Raw genomic sequence first — 20,561 nt, 5'->3', positions numbered from 1 at the left:
TGTCAGAAGAGAGGAGAGAAAACTTCTATAATCGTACATATAACAAATGCATGTACAAAATTTACAAGAAAAAACTATAATGGTGAAGCATCTTAACAAATAATAAAAAAAACAACTGTGAAGCTTACAAGAATTTGACAACAGCTTTTCTACTTGAATTTTTCTGTTGAGCAGAAAAAGAAAGAAATTGAAGAAGAGGGTAAAGATAATAACTCAAAAAGTATGTGCACTTTTCTAGGTCTAGTATGATGGCGCTTTCTCTCTCCTCTAAACATGCCAAATTAGGTGGTGCCCTGAAGAAAAATCAGCAAGATAGGTAACTGAGTTGTAATGCTTCTTGCGAACACACAAGAAAGAAAGAAAGTGTGCAACCATATACGAGGATATGCTTCATACCAATTGCTAGGAGACAAAAACATTTGCTGAAGCAAAACAACTAAGGCCTGTTCAAACTTGAGTTCTCACTCTCCATGGAAATTATGGAAGCAAGCCTATCATAAACCTGAATAATAACAGTTGAGATGTTAAGAGTATCCATTTGCCAAAGGATAAAAGATAAATAACAAAGTTCTGAAATTAGTTTCACGGAGCATGTAATGCCAGGATCACATACCTCCGTAAGCTTCTTGGTTTTATCCTTTTTCTTATTCTTATCCTGGTCATTTGTAGGTAAGTCATACCTGTAGAGGAGATGAAGCAAATTGTTATGATTCCATGAACATATATTTTTACACATGCAGACTAGAACGAGAATTTAAGTCATTTTTCAAAAGATAAAACAAAGTTGAACTTGATATTAATAGTGACATTTTGTACAAAAACTCATCCTAATTAATACCAATCCAAAGAACTGCCAAGAAATACAATTTGCTCACCAATCACGAGGAATGCCAGCCTCATCACGAGCTGAATAATTGAAGGGCCCTCTCAACTCCACATTATACTCTTTTAACAAGTCTGCATGGTTATTGTAAAAAATCCGTATAATGATCAACCTTGCTCTAAGAATGTAGTAGGACTATAGATGAGAATATATACACAGGAAATATGAAGGGACAGCCAAACCTTTAAATGCAGAAGATGGGGTACAATCCATTTTCTGACAGACATCAACAAACCAATGGACTCCAACAGCCACATGTGCAACTTCTTCATCAGCAATTCTAGCTACAATGTCTGATGTCCTGAGATCTCCAAAGCCAACCAATTTTTGCACAAGTCGTGGTCCAGCATCTAGTCCTCGAGCTTCCTAAAACCAAGGATTACAACTCATCAAATATAAGCTAAAGAGAATAAATCTGGACGAAACAAAGATTAAATTCTTTTCTTTTCTTTTCTTTTCTTTCTTGCTTTCTCTTCATCCTTTTTTTAATGTGTGTGGAGAACACATGTGTACACGTGTGCATTCTTTTCTTCCCTTTCTTACCAAGGAGTCTGCCCTTAAATTGGTTAATAACAACATGCCAAAATGTTGGGGGGGAAAAACTAATGTTTCTTAAGTCATCCATCCTCAAATTAACTATATATCCAGATGTTCATGGAGTGACTGATGAGGAAATTATCTTGCAATCAATCAACCATCTCCAATTTTTCTTGGTATTATAAACAGCACCAAATCTTAGCTTTTAAAGAAGCAAATGCCCATCACTCTTAACGAGTTATCAATGTTAAAAAATAGCCTCAAGAAGTACATGTCAGGTAAATTAATTGAAGGAAAACTAAGAGTTCAAGACAATGCCAATCCTGCCTGCAGTAAAGGCAAGTAGATGCAACACATTTATGCGACATCAAACATTATCGCAAAATCATTTGTTTTTGTGTCCAATATGCATCACTAGAAATCCAAAATTTGGTCATCGTAGCTAAAGGTAGAACAAGAAGCAGAAGAGTTTATATAATAAATCAGTCAACTGTTACAGCACTAATCTAGGCTTCTCATGCTTTCTTCCTATAATTTAGCTCAACAATCCTCCAGACCTCATAAAAACCACAAGTCTTATTATATTTTTTGACAAAAGTTCTTTAGTAGGTATATTTTTCTCAGAAAAATTCTGTATAAAAAATTCATTATTCTTTCTTCCAAAAAATTTCAGAACATTCAGCAATATTTCAAAATCAATTTTTGGAGCAGCTTATTTTTAACTTCTTCCTGTAAGTGTTTAATCATTGTTCATAGATGTTGTTATAGATGTAAAAACCACGAACTTTTACAACTTGATCCCATGTTTTAAAACATACTTTATTTTAGTATCAACCGTATAGGCTTACACTCCCTCAACATTCCATACAAATATATACAAAGGTCATAAAGCTCTCTTTATTTGGAGGACATGATAATTTTGAGAGAAATTATACATAAAACATGTGAATATTATCGATAAATACATTCAAATAAAAGTTTTCAAATTCTTCTTGTTCTTCCTGTTTGGTTACTACGTACATATATATATATATATATATATATATAGGATGATCTCTTTCAAACTTTTGACATTTAAAACATTTAACTTTACTCCTTAAAGTTTCTACTTTTATTCTTTCTTTTAGGCTTATCCGAATGTCTAGCAAATCAAGACTGCAGATTAGCAAATCAAGACTGGACACAACTTAACCAATTAAACTATCCTGATTGATAGTCTGAAAAGATAACAACATGTTACACAACAAAGCAAGAGAAACTGATTACATATACATTGCGCACATGTGAAGATGTTGCCAATCACCAGACAATAGTCAATACAAAACATTGGTATTGAGGGATGTCACAGATTGTTATCGCATGGAAAAAACAACACATTTTTTCTTCAAGAAGTTTTAATAAGGACATTTTTCTCAACTGTTACATTATATATGGATACCTAATGCACTGACATGCATCTCAGCTTGTTTATGTCTGATCTATTGGCTGAGAAAAATGTTGTTTTTTAAATATTAGAGATAACATAGGGATTATGGATATTACCTGGACTAGAGGGATCACTGCCAAACGTGCAGCAACATTTTCAGATGATTTCTCACACTCCCTCCAAAGCAGATTATGAGCAGGCATGTCTCCATAACTTGTCACAAAAGCAAAGTTACAAGTCAACCTAAGAAACAACAACCAATTATGTACCCAAAGTAACTACTCTCCTCACTTGAAACCAAGTTCAGCAAGTCTCTGAGAACACCAAGCAAAATGGCGACTCTCATCGTCAGCGACATGAGCAAAGTCAGCAAAAAATCCCTCCCCTAGAGTCTCACTAAAAGGTGAAAAACGAACAACAGTATCCCAAGCCAAGTCAATCGCATTGAGCTCAACATGAGCAAGATTATGAAGCATATAAGCATTAAGAGGCAAACCCGAGTTCTTGGGAGCTGGAATTTCTTTCGGGGAAACCTGAATTCACATAGTACATGGCAATAATGAGTGCCCACAGATGTGCATAAGCATTGTATACATCTTTATAGTTTGTTCAGAAAAAATTAATATAAATTAAAACACTGGAAACAGGAAATTTCCATGAGAAAATATGCAATACCCAATTCAAGGGAATATTAAAAATACCCTCAAAGGCAACAAGTACAAGGCTTTATCATTATTTATAAATTATTTTAAAAAAAATGTATTTTTAAGGAACAGAGAAACAAACCAGTTGAGGTTTGAGAGGGCGAGCGGGTCGAGCAGGGGGTTCACACCAGCCCATTGGAAGGTTCTCTAGGCGCCACCTGGAAAAAGCAAGATGGGAAAGCTTGGATTTGGCGAGAGGGTCACTTGTGGAGAGAACCAGAGCACCAAGCTCTGCAAGGGAGGAAGCTGATGACACCATTGGACTGTCATCGCTGTTAAGAGAAGACGGCTGTGACTGTAGCGGCTGAGGTTTTGGGCCTTTGGGTCCCCAGCAACGATTCTCATTGAGTGGGGACTCTCTCCAGGTTTGCAGACCAGTCCAAGGTGAACATTGCAAGGAAGAAGAAGAAGAAGAAGAAGTAAAGGAGTTGATTTTGAGGCAGAATAAGAAAGGGACATGGGAGCACACGGAGCGTTGTAACGTTGGAGAAAGCATAGGTATCAATTTCAGACGCTGCATTTCATTTTGTGTGAATGCCGCTGGTGCTGACCTCCAATTCTTATCGATTCTTTTTTTTTTATATACAAATTTATAAATAAAAATAAGCATTTATAAAAACTCAAGACTATTTAAATATAAAAACACACCCAAAATTCAACTTTTTGGTGTGTTTATGACATTTTAAAAAGAAAAGGAGAGAGAAAATTTTAAAAGAAGCAAAATGGACAAAAATGCTTACTTATTTTTAGATTTCTAAGGAATCAAATACATGCTTTGATTTGAAAGTTGAGTGGTTTTGTCTTTTTGAAAAAACTTTGGCTTTTTCCAAAAGTGAAAAAATTTATGTCTAAAACCTAAAAAACCTGTTTAGTATAAATGGGTTTTGAGTGTGTAATGATGGGTTTTGTGTGTTTATATGTTTAAATAGTGCTTGGTTTTATAATTTTCATTTTTGTTTTAGTGAAAGTCCTTTTTTTACTGGTCCGTTTAATGCTTGTTGATGAACAAACACTTTCTGGTCTGTTTGTTTGGGCCTGGTTTTGGCATTCTTATTCACTGGGATTGGTTTTCTCTCGCCCAAAGCCCATAATTGTTTAGTTTTTTCGTCTCTTATTTTTTAGTTAATGATGCAAAGTCACATGTCATAAGGCTTGCGGTTCAAGTGTTTAAGAGTAGTTACTATTGCACCCAAGTTTTATATTCCAATCACCCCTCAATATCGCTCATATTCATTAAAAAAATAAAAAAATTGATGCAAAGTCACAGGAATTTTGTTTGCATTAGAGTTGGGCACAACGTCGTTTGGTTTAGTGTTGGGCAAAACTAGGAATTTTTGTAAGGGTGAGCTAAATTTTTATTTTTTATTTTATGGGAGATATGTTATATTACATATTTTTCTTAAAACAATCAAGTTCATTCACATACCGAACAAATATAATACAAAGAAGTACATAATATATGTAAAACATCAAATTAAACACATGGTCACACATCAAATTAAACACATTGTCAAACATCAAATTAAACACATATTGCCAAACATTCTAGTGAAGTAGAACTCTACGCTATTTGAGTTTCTCAAAATCTGTGATTATTGAATCTGAATCAATATCCATAGAAAGTTCTTTCTCAAGGTAGACAATAAGGGAATCTGTCAAATACTCATCCTCCATCTTGTTGCGAAGTATAGTTTTAATATATTTCATAGCTGAAAATGCTCGTTATGTAGTCGCCCTAGAAACTGGAAGAGTTAACACTAAACGAATCAACCTATCAATCAAATAATATGTCTGTGCTCTGTTTGTTTGAGTTCATCATTGATATAGTTCAAAAAGAGTAGACATATTTTGAAAGATATCAAGATGTACTTCAGACTAAAAAAAGTTCTAGCTGATACCTCAATAAATGTAAGTCTTTAGAAGTGAAATCTCCTGGAATAAATTTATCTGCAAGCTTGGAAATATCATTAATTTTAAATGCTTTAAAATCATTGCTAGGGTCCAAAGCAGAGCTAAGAGTAAGAACTTCTATTGTTCCTTCACTGAATCTAGTGTTTAACTCTTCCAATTGATAATCTATGGTATCATTGAATAAATCAACTTGGTAGTGATGTTCAATTGTAATATCATCACGTTGTTGACAAGAACAATGTGTACCAATTTTTTAAAGAGCGTTCATATCTGGCATATCAATGTCATGTTTTTGGCAAAATGATTCCACTTCCTCAAGAAAATATCCCAACCACCCAATCTTAATTTCTTAAGAACAGTTTTTGTTCTACAAACTAAATTCATAGTAGTCAAGATATCTTGAAATTTATTTTGTAATGCTCGGCAAAGGCCATTAGTAACTCCCATCATTTTATCCAACAAATGCAAGACAAATATGAACTTAAAAGATGTCATCACTTTGAAAGTACTAGTAACTTCCTTGCGTATAGAGTTAATGGCTCCATCCTTAATTAAGGTTTCAACCACTGAACAAGATGCATTATACATATATATATCAAGTCTGAAACAGAATCATAATGAGAACCCCAACGAGTAGCTTCAGCTGAAGCAAGGTACCAATTTGATTAGCCCCTCTACTTGTGTCACGTTCACCAATATCCAGCATATGTGCAATATCAGTTGCTTGAGTAAATTGTAACTCACCATGGCGCTTAGGAGAAGCAGTAATAAGATTGATAACGGAATTCAAGGTTGAAAAGAATAGCCAAATAAGAGCCACATCTTTTGTTGCTGCCTGGGGCGGTCCTACACCTAGGGCAAGGTAGGCTACTGCCTACCCCAAAATTTTCAAAAATAAAAAATACCCATATAGAATAGTTAAACATACAAACCAATGCCAACCCATGTGAAACATACAAACCAATGCCCACCCATGTGAAACATACAAACCAATGCCCACCCAAAAAGTAAGCCATATGTATGCATAACCTAAAATTTCTCTTCTCTTTAATTATCTCCTCTTTAATTATCTTCTCTTTAATTTCCTACCCTTAAATTTTAAGATTTTGTGTATGACAACATTGAATTTAATATATTCTAAATAGGTTAGAAGTTATGTGTTCTAATCTATTCTAGAGTTTACTTAAAGAATGAATTATAATTTGCTGACTTTGTTGAAATTAATTAGGTCTTTGATTTTTGGAATTTTGTTGAGATGTTTGATTTGATATTGGTATTTTTGAGATGTTTTGATTTGTTGTTGGTATGTTAATGTTTGATTAAAGGCATTGATGTTATTATGAGAATTTATTTGATTTTTTGTTGGGATGTTGGATTAAATAGGTTATCTTTTGTTATGTCAGATCACAATTTGAACCCCAAGAAAATAAAGAATTTGTTAGATTTTTTTTAAGAAAAAGAATAGTTTTTTTTTTTTTTTCCGCTATACTTGTATTCATGTATAGAGATGCATTTGAGGGTAAGGCTCATTATGTCCTCCTACAAGGTGTATATTTTTATGTTTATTAATGAGATTCACTCATAACCTCGAGTTTTTAATGTAAGTTTTCCCTAAGTTGGATTTCAAATCCTAGATCCGCCACTGGTTGCTGCAACTAATGTTAATTGTAGTTTGTGAGCAAAACAATGTGCATAATTTGCATAAGAGCAATCTCTAAGAAATAATGCTTATAATCCATTCCATGCACCTCACATATTGCTAGCACCATTATATCTTTGATCTCGCATTTTATCAATTTGGAAATCACAATTAATTAGGACTCGAGATATCTCTTTTTTAAGTGTTGAAGAACTAGTGTCTTCAACCCTCACAATCTCAAAAAAAACGTTCTCGTACAAAACCATCTCTATCAACAAATCTTAAAACAATGGCCATTTGCTCTCTGTTAAATGCATCTTTTGCTTCATCAACAAGAATACAATAAGTCGATTCTCCAACTTCCTTGCGAATTTTAGTTCTCACTTTGTCAGTGAGAATATGCAAAATCTCCTTTTGAATCAATGGTGAGATATATTTAGCATTTCTCGGGGCATTTTCTAAAACAACTTCAACAACTTTATCATTCCAATGCGCTATATATTTTATCAATTCAATGAAATTTCCTCGATTCATTGAGTCTATGGATTCATCATGACCTCTAAAAGCACATGCTTGAAATGTAAGCCACCTAACACTCTCAATTGTTGCCTTTAGCCGTAACCAATTCTTTCAAATTTGCTCTTTTGGTTGTTTATGAATAACTTTTTCAATATGTTGAGATGATTTCATTAAATCTTTAGCACATCTTACACAAGTGTTATGTGGTGAAGATGGACCTCTAACATGTTGCAAAAATGCACATTTCTTTCCATCATTCACTCTTTTCCAATTATTGAACCCTTCAGTAATTAGTGAAGACCCATTTGCTGGATTCTTTTCAAACACAAAGCATGGTAAACAATATGTCTTATCTGTTATTGGAGAATACTATAACCATGAAAATTGTGAGAACCAAGAATATTGAAATCGATGTCTTTGTTGCCCAAAAAAAGTATTTGGATACTCAAAAATTTAGGTTGATAAGGCCCTAATTTGGTATAAACCCTTCAAATCTCATCACACTGATTAATGGGGTGTTCACAAATTGGAACACGTTTTCTTGGATCTCATTCTAAAGAACTAGTGTCAAACTGAATTGAAGTATCAAGCATTATATGTAAAAAGTGTATTCTTAATATCAAGATTAGATGCAGAAGGTGTATTCTCATTATCATTACCACTTTTTTCCAAAGAATAAATGAATAGTCTTTTCTCTCTTCGCCGATCTATTTTCATCATGTAACATTATATCCTAAGAAAAAAATATTATACACTAACAATCATATATATATATATATATATATATAGAACATTTATCAATTGAAATCTTGCATATATAAATATTGTTGTCTCTTTTCTTGTTGCTCTAAGAATTCCCAAAATTTAACGGTCAAACCTTAAAAATCTAATAATAACAATTCAAATTTAGAATTAAATAAGAAGAAAGAGATAAAACTACCAATATGAAGAACCCTCTAAACGATTTTGAAAAGGAAGATAAGTGTACTACTTTGTTTCGAACGATTTTGAACTGTTTCGAAAGGAAGATAGATATATACCCAATATAAAGGTGCTTTTATTTGGCTTTATTCCTTTGTGTGGGTTGAGAAAAACCCATTGAAGCTTAAATTAGAAACTTAGTACCACGCTACAGCCCACTGGAGCTCCTTCTTAGTTCCGCCTTTAAACTCATCACCCAACCGACCATGTTAACTATAAAGATCGTTGGACCAGCGTCGACCTGAGATGAGACGTCATCAAGCACGTATGTATTTACAATTTTATTACGAGGCAGAGGAGCAATGACATTGACTGAGTCAGCTGCAAATCCTTTATTATTCAATTAAAACAGTCGTCCCGATAATTTACTTATAATAGTTGTAATTCCTAGAACCAAACCGTTAGTATTTTAGTCTTTTTACTTAATTAAAAAAATTATATTAAAAAAATAGTAAAATTAATAAATAAAAGGGTGTGGCGAATGTGAATTCTATTTTTTAATGAGTTAGACTTAGAGGTGGACAAATAATTAATAAAAAATTACGTACATATTAAAAATAATTTTTAAATCATATTAAAATCATTATTATTTTAAAAATTCTCCTCTCTCCCTCCCGACTCAACACCACCTCTTAGCCATCCCTCCACCGTCGCCCAGCCCCAAACCCAACTCTCTTTCTCTCTCCTTCTCCATCCCAACCCAACCCAACTTCTCCAGCATAGCCCAGCCACCAGCCATTATCAAACCTAAACCATCGTCGTCCTTCTACCCCTCTATGACTAGCCGCTGTGGTTTTCTATGGCTGTTTCTCTTCTTCACATGAAAAACCAGAATATCTATAATCGCTGTTGTTCCCAAACAGATCATAAAAAAATTGTGTGGGCTTACTCAATTCTTGGTTGCTTTTTTCCAAATCTAGAGCTATGAATAAATAAAGCCCTTCTCCAATCTTCAATCTTGGAAAGTTGCGGACAGCAAATCGCAAAAGTCAAAAGGCCAGCAAAAAGCAAAGACTTCAAATTAAATTAGGATTTAATATTTTGATTCTGAATTTTTTGGGAAATTAAATTTCGTGATCTTGTCCATCTTCCTTGGATGGTTTTATTTGACTGGAGCAGAGAAGCAACCAACGTCAGGCTAGCAACGAAGAAGCAAAAGGATAAGATCGCCAGCAATTGGTTTCTACTTCTTAAAAAAGCTCTCGCCCTCGCCCTCGTCGACATAGTCGAAACCCTAACCTTCGTCCAGCTCAAATCCCTAGTCTCCAGTTGATCTGATTATTTTTGGGGGGAGAGGGGAGGGGGGAGGAGAGAAGGATGGCGGGGGTTTAGGTTTGATAATGGCTGGCGGCTTGGGCCTATGCTGGAGAAGTTGGGGTGGGTTAGGAGGGAGAAGGAGAGAGAAAGAGAGTTGGGTTTAGGGGTGGGCGACGGGAGAGAGGTGGCCAGGAGGTGGGGTTTAGTCGGGAGGGAGAGAGGATTTGCTGGGTAGGAGAAGAGAGAGGAGATTTGTTTTTATTTTTTCTGGAGATTAAGGATTATCAGATCAATTTTTTCCTTAAAATTCGATCTTTAAATTTTATGGGTTTTGGTTATGTGAATTGTGTTATATTTAGCAGATGAAATGGTGATGGGTTCCAAATCTGGGTTTGCAAATATGAGGGCATCAGAAATAGTGATGGGTTGTTATCGCCTGCCATTTGTGAGCTTGACTGAGCTGAATGTTGGCTGGGTTAGAGAAGAGAGATGAGATTTTTTTTTTGAAAAAAAATTTCATTTTTAATGATTTAAAAATTATTTTTAACATGTACATAATTTTTTATTATTATTTTTTGTCCACATGGAAGTCAACGTCATCAAAAAAATGGGTCCTCACTTTTGACACATCAGCATTTAACAAACTCACTAAAAGTTAACAGAGGAGATAAATTATAGGTTTTCATGACGTTGAGTATGTACTTATAAATATCCCCAAAATCGGGTATGAACTCGTAAATGACCTTATAGATTGGGGAGTTTACTGTAGTTTACCATAAATAAAAATATTGCTTCTCTATTGTTTAAAATATATATATATATATATATATATATAAACCCTACCTAGATCCAATTCTCGCCAAAGATCCCTCCCCAAAAATGGCCTCATCCTTTCTCCTTTCTCCTCTCTTAAACAACTTATTATTTTATATGTGAAATAATGTCTTGCTTTGATTATAAATAGAAGCATAAATGTCATATGTACTTATTAGATATCAAGTCCAATGTTGTTTAATTAATTTGTAGTTGATATGTTTAATTAATTAAGGACTCAAGTAATTTCCCTAAAATGAAAGACATCAAATATATATTTATGATTAAAAAAACATATAAATAATGACATTAGATGTCAAATTATTGCATTTTGACTTTTGAGAAAGAAAAAAATGTTAAGTGGGCCGTGCTTGGGCTCGTGCTCAAGCCCGCCCATGTCGGGCCATGGGCTCGGTCCATTGGACCTCATTTTGTGATCCGGCTCGACCCAGTTTTTGTCTGCAAGCACGCGCCATTAATATTCGTGTTCATGCCGTGCCGTGCCTCATTTAAATAGGTTGGGCTCGTGCCGTGTTGGGTTGGCTCGTCCCATTTGAAGCCTCTAGGCTGCACTGCTTTCTTAATGTTTTTATTTTATTTTATTTTATTGTTTTGTTTTTTTTAATTTTCTATTCTTTTGTTTTTCATTTGTTTTGTTAATTTACTACAATCTTGATCTGGATGCGGTTTTTTAAAAATATTTTATTTTATTTTTAAAGCATAGAAAAGAAAGATTTTTATTTATTACTTTTTCTATATATATTTTTAATTATACAAGTAATTACATTATTTTATATTTATTAAACAAAAAAAAAAGCAAGTTATTCACATGATACATCATCACTTGTGATAAAAAGACTAAAATAGCACTGCCACATCATCAAAACTAACAGTTATTAATGAAGAGAACGGTTGAAGGTAAAGTGGAACACAAAATCAAGGTCGAGAGGATTAAGTAGGCTACTTTAACTTTTTTGTGGTGGGGGTGGTGGTGGTGGTGTAATTCTAAAAACTTTCAGAAAAAAAGTAAAAATAAATAAATAACGAACCCCAACCCCTTTCCCCCGCCTTATCCGTGATATTTGGACAATACTCCGAATGACCTCTATTCCATTGACCAAAAGACCTTTATTTAAACTGATATTTTATTTTGGCTGTTGAAACAGTTTAAAGAAAGTGTACTTAAAAATAAAACCTGCTAACCCTGACACAGTAAACGCTTGTACGGAGGTTTAAGCCAGCCTCACAATCCATGCATACTTCCGTGAGCTCTTCTATATAGCTACATAACCAAGAACAATTCTTTCAAATCTTTTGATTTTTTTCCAACCAAAACAGAGCATAAAATCGAGTTTCGTCTCCAGCAATTCAGAGTACAATTAAGCTGATCTTGTTGAGATTGAGACTACTACTAGTGCATACAAATCTACCAACATATCCATTTCATGAAAACACAAGAAAATTCATATGGAGCAATTTGACTCAATCAACTTGGATTACAGACTATCTATCTATTGTGTAAAACCAAAGCATCCTGAATCTGTCAGCACGAAACCGAAACCAAGTCACCGGAATTTAGACGGGTAGCAGTACTTAGCAAAATGTACACGTGCTATGAGAAACTAATTATCACCACATTCTACCAATATTATACAAATTCTGATTCTGACGAGACCAATAGGGGCCGCTTGCAGGCATTGAGGAACCAATTAACCCAAAAGTGACAACCCCATTCTATACTTGCAGGATGGTTGGAGCCCATGGAGAAAATTTCCACTATACACCAATTGTAGATTCAAATCCATCGTCTGAAAAGTTTCCAATCACCATGCAGCAAAATCACCTTCTACCCTAATTTTCAGACATCTGCCATTTAAGAAAATCGTAAGCATTTGCAGATCATCTCTGGTAAAAAAAAGGAACCAGTCCATTACATAATTACTGTCATTAAATCATTCCAAATCCAAAGACTCATTATGGCATAGCATACCCCGAGAGGGGCAAGGGGGGAAACACATTTATTTAGCAACCCTTTAACATGGGAATTATTCTGTTCGAAAATTGAAATTTACTCATAGCAATCATTTGTGCTCCAACATTTGGTATGAAAGGAGGGAACCCACTAATAATGAAAGAAAAGAAAGAAAAGAGAGTAACCAGGTTATAAGGTAAACAAATTCAGTTACACACACCGATATCATACATTCATAAAAAACTGCATCACCACAACTTCAAACCACACTAGGATTTTAACATTGACAGAGCATTTTTCCTTGCTCTAAGCTATCGCTCTCAGCTATTTCTAGAGATATCCTTCTAGCTGTTTCAGGAAATTTTGTTATGCACTATTTTCACTGGCTACACAGCATGGTACACTGGTCGGATTTAGGATTTGATTTACACCAAGCTGATCCTTACATAAGAAGAAAAAGCAGAACCAAACTGATTGAGAATGAAACTCATCTTACGGACCAAAGCAGGCGAACATAAGTCAAAACCAGTGCTTTTATACTACTCTACATGGTGTGCCTTTATGGATGGCCAAAATGCCCTATTTTGGCTTTGTCAGTTCTGAATCAAATAGTCCAATAATTTTCCAGCATAAATAAACCTAACAGAAACATCTCAGTGGTGTTGCATGCAGAAAATCTACTAATAATTTACTAATCAGATCCCTGATCGTATTGGAACAAAACTGACTTGTATTCCACCTGAAAGATACCACATCTTCAAGTTCTATTCTCTGCACCTCAACAATGTAATTGTGTTCCCAGCCCTCCATCAACGCCTGAGCAAAAAGCAGGATAGCACTCCTTTCAACTAATTCCAGATATAAAAAATTTGCTTGAAGTATATATGTGCACTAAAACTAGAAATACGCCCAAAGCTACAAATAAAGCCAAAACTTGCGTCAGAAAAAGTACGGTTTGAAGATGGCCTTTATTTTATTGTCTAAGACATAAGGCCAAGTAAGGTATACACATGGCCCGTAATGTAAGAAATCTAAGCAACATGCCAGTATACTAAAGATTAGATGTGACCAAATTATCAAAGGCCAACAACATAATGGTCATTAACTCTGACTTGCTCACTTAACTGACCAAATCCAAACACCCTCACACAAGAAAGACAGGTTATTTTCTTACATGATTTGCTTTGAAATTCTTGCAAAGAAAGAATCAACAAAAATGAACAAAAAAATGATAGATTAAACTGGCCTGAACCGAGTACACATGCACCATACAAAGACAAACAGAAAACAAGAAAGCAAGTCTCCAGTGAGAAACAAATCACTGCAATTCCATAATCCAACAACAGAAATAATTTGAAAGAAACATCCACTAGGCTTTTCATTCTTACTCACTTAAAATAATCCTTCCCTAACAGGAAAACAGGACTAACCAGCATACTTTGGTGGCTGACGCATTGGTCAGGCCACTCTACAATCAACATATCCAGCCCCAATAATGGAATAGGATAGACAAAACAACCAAGGGATTTTCATAATGCAAGGGAAAATTGTTCAATAATTCCAGTCAACTTTGAATCGTATTGCACCAAATTCCAATGGAAACGTTCTCACTGGCCAGATAATTTTTTTTCCCATTTGAAAAGGGAAGAATCAGCGCCAAAAAATAAATTAAGTATCTAAAACATTATTGCTGAGTAATATCCGTACTTTTCCAGGGACAAGGACTGTTATGATAAATCCCTTGAGATTCTTAGAGAAGAAGAGGAAGGGGGAGAGAGGATAATAAAAAAGCAGGGGAATGGATGGATGACAACTTTGCCAAGACTGGTAATTATATGAAATGAACATTAACACCAGATTTGATAGGTTGTACAAAAATTAATAGTCAGTGGTAAAAATAAAAAGGGCTTGCTATCTTAAGAAGCTACGGCTACCTTGATACAGCAGGCTTGGCATGCGCCACCAAGATGGAGAAATTGTAGCCTGTGTTACATGGGTTATGGTTACCAGATGTGGGTGCTGAGTCCAAGTGTCGGATTCACCAGTTTTCCTATAACTATCCACACTCTTGAAGTCTAAACAACCAAACCATTATCCATATTATCATGTTTTGCCAACGGGTACAGAAGGCTAAAATGAAACAGTCTATGTAAAGCATTATGTGACCAAATAACCTCCAAATATACCTATAAAGAAACCAGCATAACATCACAACTATAACCCCAACCAACAGCCTCATATAATAACAAGAAAATAATACACAACCCACTGCATAAGTTTCATTTTCTGCAGTATCTACAGTATTTTTACAACAAATTTTCCACCATTCAAAGCTCTTCACCATAATCAATAATAAGGAGTAACAAACTTGCCAAGGTTTGTCAAATAAACAATTATAGTGGTTTACCGATAACTCTCATGACATCACATCTACTAGATGAATCATGCCACAACCTTTATAAAATAGTTTGGCTCATAAGTAATGTAAGAACATCGACATGTGTCTCCAAGGCGGACAATTTAAAATTATTAGGGTGCTACCGCATTTCACTTGCAGTTTATTTAATTCAAGTATGATATAATCCCAACTTAACACTATAGAAGCACAAAAACTACAAAATGTTTGGAACAAGATCAAGTTGGCAGGGGACAAAATCATGTTGACGGATCTTACCTCAAAATTAAATCGTTAAGTCCTCGGCGACCCCGCATCTGATCCAGATGCTGACGAACTATCACTATCTGAGTCTGCAGAAACACATATGTAAGAAAAAGAAAATGCCCGACTAAACAAGATATTGCATAATTGAATTACTGTATGCCCAACAATCCGTGAAAAAATTCATTATCCACAAACAAAGATATGTGTCACAGTACCACTTGAGGAAGATCCAGAATCACTGCTAGAGCTGCTTGAACTACTTGACCTACTCCTATTATCACCCTGGTTGTCCCCTTGAATGGGTGTTGAAGAAGAAATAATCTTTTCATCTGCTCACATAAAGAACGAGTTTCAACTTATCAGTTTCTCCAGGAAATCACTGATTTCAATGCCATCAAATCTCACATTCTGAAATACCTAACCTGTTTTGGTTTCTTTGGGCACCTCTGCCACAATGGGGTCCTGGGTCTGTAAAGAAACAAAGAAGAAAAAAATTTACCAACAAAAGCCACCAAAAAGCCAGATGGCATAAGGTATGAGTCAAAGCATTACCTGCTGCTGGACATTCTGCTCAGTTTCTGCTCTGGCTTGCATAGCCATTTCAGCTTTCCGCTTGTGTTTGCTCAAACTCTTCTTGTAGTTGGTTACAAACCTATCAAGCTCCCACAGGGTCTCAACATCAACGCTATCAATGTCCACTTCAATTTCATCATCATGCTGGAATAGCTCAGAATTCCTCCTCTTAATAATCTGTACAATGGAATCCAGCTTCTCTGAAGGTAGACTCTGGAGGCTTGTGCTAAGCTTTTGTTTTTCCTCATAAGTCATGTCCCTTTTATGAGGATCTTTAGCCTTGGGCTTCTTTGGAGCGGGGGTTCTAGGAGTAATAGTCATGGGCTTTGGCTTGGGATCAACATGATGAGAGATAGACTCAGACCTGTCCAAAACCCTTCGCATGTCAAGAGGAGGTGGTGGCAGTGGAGGTGCCTTTCTTGATGTAGGTGTAGGAAGACTAGCCCCATAATCATATCCAAACCTCATCTCACGATTATAATCTGACTCTATGATAGCCCACCTGTCCTCAAATATCCTGGATAGCTGCTCTGCCATAACATGAACATCCTGCCCTTGTGGGTTATAAGTCATGGCATTGTGAAATGTAAGTCTCACATCCTCTGCAAATTCTTTCGGAGATTTGTACCAATTCTTGTTCAGCCTCGACTTAATGGTACCCAAGTCCATTGGGTGCTTGATAATGATATGATAATCGTGCAAACCAAGCTTGGCAGCATCAACAGGTTCATTAAACACCCAACCATGCTTGTGTTTCATCAATTTTTCAAGCAAAGAACTGCAACTCTTGAAAAACTTGCTTCCCATGCCATACCCTTGCCCTAAATCTCCTCCACCATGCTTCTTCCCATTCAATTTCGTCTTCTTATTACTCTCAGCAGGCGGAAACTTATCCTTAGCCAGCAAAAACTCAGAATTATGATAGAACTGGTTCGCCTTGGGGGTTCTCTTCTCTTTCTCCACAATATCACTCATTCCCTGACTATTCTCCAACACTGATATACTCAGCTGATGCAAAGGCCTGGTAACTTCACGGGGAACACCAACCGAAGCAACCTCAGAGTGAACCCGTCTCAGCACTGCACCACTATTATTGACCCCCTCATTCGTTACAAGGGAGTGATTAAACCCACCAATCTGCCCCTGTTTGGCCTCAATCCTCTTCACCAAACTCCGCACCATATCAAGCTCACTCTCAAGCTTCCTCCGAAGCTCACGCATCTCCTGCTTCGACCTTGAAGCCAAATTAATCTTCATTCGGTTCTCCGGCCCCTCCTTCGCCAGCCCATTTTCCACAGGTGGATCCCGACTTTCAGGTTCCACCACTGCCACAGCCACCTCTTGCCGGTTCAGGCTGGAGGAATCGCCAGAGGCAGCAGCATCAGGAGGCGGAAGGAGCTGCTGCTGCTGAGCGGAATTCCCCTCCTCAGAAGCAATAGTCTGAGGCGGAGGAGGCTGGGACGAATTCTCATTCTCATCATTCTTCTTGTTGTTATCCTGCTTGTCGCTCTTCTTGTTGTCGTTCTGGTTGATGTTGTTGTCTTTCTCGTCGTGGTGGTTGTCGTTCTTGTTGATGTTATTGTCGTCGGCGGTGGTGGTGGTTGTGGTGACGGAGGGGGCGGTTACGGCGGTAGTGGTTGTGGCGGTGGCGGTTGTGGCTGTTGGGTTGGCCTCTGTGGGTTTGGTGGTGTTGTTGTCGATGCTCTTCTTCTTGGGGCCTTTGAAAGCCTTTCGAGTATAGACCTTGCTCTCCGTGTACCTCTGCTTCTCTCTGGCTCCATCACCTTCTCCTACTATAGGCTCCGAAGCCATACATGTACCTCCCAAAACCCTAACCCCCACTTTTTCCCCTCTCGCAAAGATCCAAGATTCCCAGGTTTTTTTTCCGCTTTCCCTCTCTCCACAAAAGAGAACAAAAAAAAAAATTTGACAAAACCCTAGTATTTCCCCCAAATCTCACACACCCACATACAGACACAAAAATCAAATTAGGGTTTCCCACCAAAAGACAACAAAACAGAGAGAGAAAGTTAGGGCTTACAACATCAACAACACCAACAACCAACAGTAGGGGGAAGCTTCGAGCTTTTTGAGCTTTTCGAGCTTCGTTTGCCTTTCTCTTCGACCAGATCTCGCTCCTTCTCTCTCTAGTTTCTCTCTCTAAAACGCTTCACAGTCTCTCTCTCACCAAGTTTCTCTCTCTTCTCTCTCTCTGTATCCTTATCTTACAGGTGTACGGCGAGGGAGGGGTTCGTGAGGGAGCGGTGAAGTGGACGAAGCGTGTGGGTGCACCAAAAGAGTCGTGCCCGGGAAGTTTCATAGCACGGGTTGGGGGTGATTGACTCACGCGCCATGCTAGGGAGTGACTCTTACGGACCAATGGAAAGGCGAGTATACTAGGGAAAGCGAGCGTGGGGTTCACGTGAGGGTGGAGCTTATGGGGGATTATGTGGCGGGGAGTTGGGTTTTGCGAATATTTGGAGAGATTCCACAGGTGATTAGAGGGCGCGTGTGGTTCAGTTTCGGATATTGTGGGGGATATGTTTTTGATTTGGTGTGTTGGTGGAGTCTCTCTCCGGCCGGATGCCTCAAGTTTTGTATTATGTCGGTTGGTTCTCGTTGCTGGGATTTTGCCGTTTGCTTTGCTGGTTTGAGGTCCCAGCTAACTCTTAATGTGGGCTTTTAATGGGCTTCAGTCGTTGAAAACCGGATTCAAGCCCAAATTCAATGAACTCAAATAAAAAGGAGACTATAATGATGAGTAAAAGTAAGGAATTATAATGAATAGTTTCTTAATAGCCGTCTGATTTAGTGCAGAGTTATTATTGGACTGTTGGATTAGACCCTCTCACTGTAAGCCCTATAAATAGCTCCTCATTATAGAAGTCATCCTAAAAATAAAAAAAAGGCCTTATTGGTTAATTAGTTACTAGGGAGCTTTAGTTTTAAAACACAATATAGTTTATCAATTGCCTGAGAAGCCATGATATGAGACAGTCGCTATCTACGTCTGTCCAAGAGAGAGAGAAAGAAAGGGTGAGATTTGATTTTGGAAGGCTTTTAGACAAAAAGGATAAAATTGTATTTTACCTTTATAATTTAGACATGCCCAACAAATCTATGCCTCCTTTTTGGCCAAATCCAAACCAAAATTTGATTCCTATGTATCAAAACCAAAACAGAAATACTCTAGGTATCATATCCTTATTAGTCAAGATTTTTATGTCTAATACCTAATTTTTCTTTGTTTTTAAACAACACTTGAAAATATTTGAAAAGTTGACCACATTTGTTATTTAAAAATTAAAAAAAAAAGGAGTGGGTAGGTCTGACCTCCAACGTCATTGCCAACAATTTTTTATACTTTTTTCTTAAACACTACGAATTGAAACATTCAAAAGGCATTTAATATATATATATATATATATCAATGTTGGATGTTGAAAAGCACATGGATAGCCTTACTACAAATTTGGCATAGGCAAAAGTGCTAAAGACCAAATGTGGCCTCAAATTTGTAAAATTTTGTTTAAGCCCATTTGAGATGAGTTTTGCATTATTTTAGGGTTATATTTGGGATATAGCTCATGGTTGGAGATGGCCTTAGAAGGCTAAAGGGTAAAGGCCAAATGTGGCCCTCCAAATTTAAATTTATTTTTAGCATGATCAAAATGAGTTTTGCATTATTTTAGGGCTATATTTGGCATATGGCCCATGACTAGAAATGACCTTAGGTTGTGATGTATGAACTCAAAGGTACATACTATATATATAGTATATATTTATTTTCTGATGAGTACTTAGTAGATAGCCACTTATACACTCAAAACTACGTACGCTCTCCATACATATACAATCGCTATAGCTCGTACGACATGGTGGTGGCAGGTAATTAACTAGTGATGCTGAGGATCTGGTCCTCCTGGTATGAGTTGTCTGTTGTGAGTGACCTACTTTCAGAATGCCCTAGTTTGGAGAGGCCATCACCCAAGTAGTCTTGCAAAAGACGTGCATTTGAAGTTATAAAGAGCATTGAGAAGGTAATTAATAAAAGAATTAAGACCCCAGCTGCAATACTACTTGTAGCCATCTGTGCATGCAAATATATAGTAAATCAAACTATCACCTGGCTTTAGAGGCTAGCTATACTCAAGGAGATTGAAGCAATACTTAAGTTCACAGAATCTTATCCCTATATATAATAGAAGAGCTTAAAGACCAAACAAAATTAGTTACCAGCCACAGCAGCCTAGTTTGCATATCGCTTAGGTTATACACAATATATATCTATACATATATATATCTAGGAAACCATTGGGACATCTAATTTGTGTTCTATAAAATCAATGAACACGGTATTACAAGAAAATATTAAAATTTCAATAATTTAATTAAAGTGGTCAAATGATATCGGATTCAAGTGATTTTTTGCACATATGATCTTTGAATGAATATAAATAAAATAGACGGTTTGGATTAATGGAAATATAATGTATAGTAGGTCCTATAAGGGTGTCTTTTAAATAAGCTTATTTGAGAGATTTTTCAATTGAAGCGCTATATATATATATATATATATATATATATATATATAGTTTTCTATGGTGAGTGTCCAATCTAATGGTAGGGTAACTTCTGACCATTTAATTATATGGGGAACTCTTATGTTGGCATCGGCTTTAGT

At 36.3% G+C, this 20,561-nt stretch overlaps 2 protein-coding genes across 4 annotated transcripts; both read right to left on the bottom strand.

Moving 5' to 3' along the window:
* LOC103342634 (diiron containing four-helix bundle family ferritin protein, putative (Protein of unknown function DUF455)) lies at positions 1–4,124 on the bottom strand. Its single transcript, XM_008246267.3, has 8 exons — positions 3,633–4,124; positions 3,138–3,379; positions 2,963–3,059; positions 1,066–1,249; positions 876–957; positions 614–680; positions 397–502; positions 1–293 (listed from the first exon to the last, which is right to left on the bottom strand). The coding sequence occupies exons 1-7, from the start codon at positions 4,068–4,070 to the stop codon at positions 437–439; spliced, it is 1,176 nt and encodes a 391-aa protein (XP_008244489.2). The 5' UTR covers positions 4,071–4,124; the 3' UTR covers positions 1–293; positions 397–436.
* Positions 4,125–12,082: 7,958 nt separating this feature from the next.
* On the bottom strand, positions 12,083–18,516 carry GTE4 (global transcription factor group E4). 3 transcript variants are annotated; one of them, XR_016125917.1, is made up of 6 exons: positions 15,857–18,516; positions 15,727–15,772; positions 15,520–15,633; positions 15,317–15,390; positions 13,371–13,458; positions 12,083–12,536 (listed from the first exon to the last, which is right to left on the bottom strand). XR_016125917.1 is itself a non-coding variant. In XM_008246268.2 (5 exons), exons 1-4 carry the CDS (start codon positions 17,687–17,689, stop codon positions 15,332–15,334), a joined length of 2,052 nt encoding a protein of 683 aa, XP_008244490.2. In that variant the 5' UTR covers positions 17,690–18,516; the 3' UTR covers positions 12,083–12,536; positions 15,317–15,331. The 3 variants fall into 3 exon arrangements, 1 of the variants encoding a protein (XP_008244490.2); XR_514857.2 differs by having other exon boundaries at positions 13,382–13,458; XM_008246268.2 differs by lacking the exon at positions 13,371–13,458.
* Positions 18,517–20,561: the final 2,045 nt, after the last annotated feature.

This window comes from Prunus mume, linkage group LG4 (assembly GCF_029339155.1).
Source record: "Prunus mume cultivar Tortuosa linkage group LG4, ASM2933915v1, whole genome shotgun sequence".
NCBI classification, from domain to species: domain Eukaryota; kingdom Viridiplantae; phylum Streptophyta; class Magnoliopsida; order Rosales; family Rosaceae; genus Prunus; species Prunus mume.
This window is presented reverse-complemented; position numbering and strand designations above follow the sequence as displayed.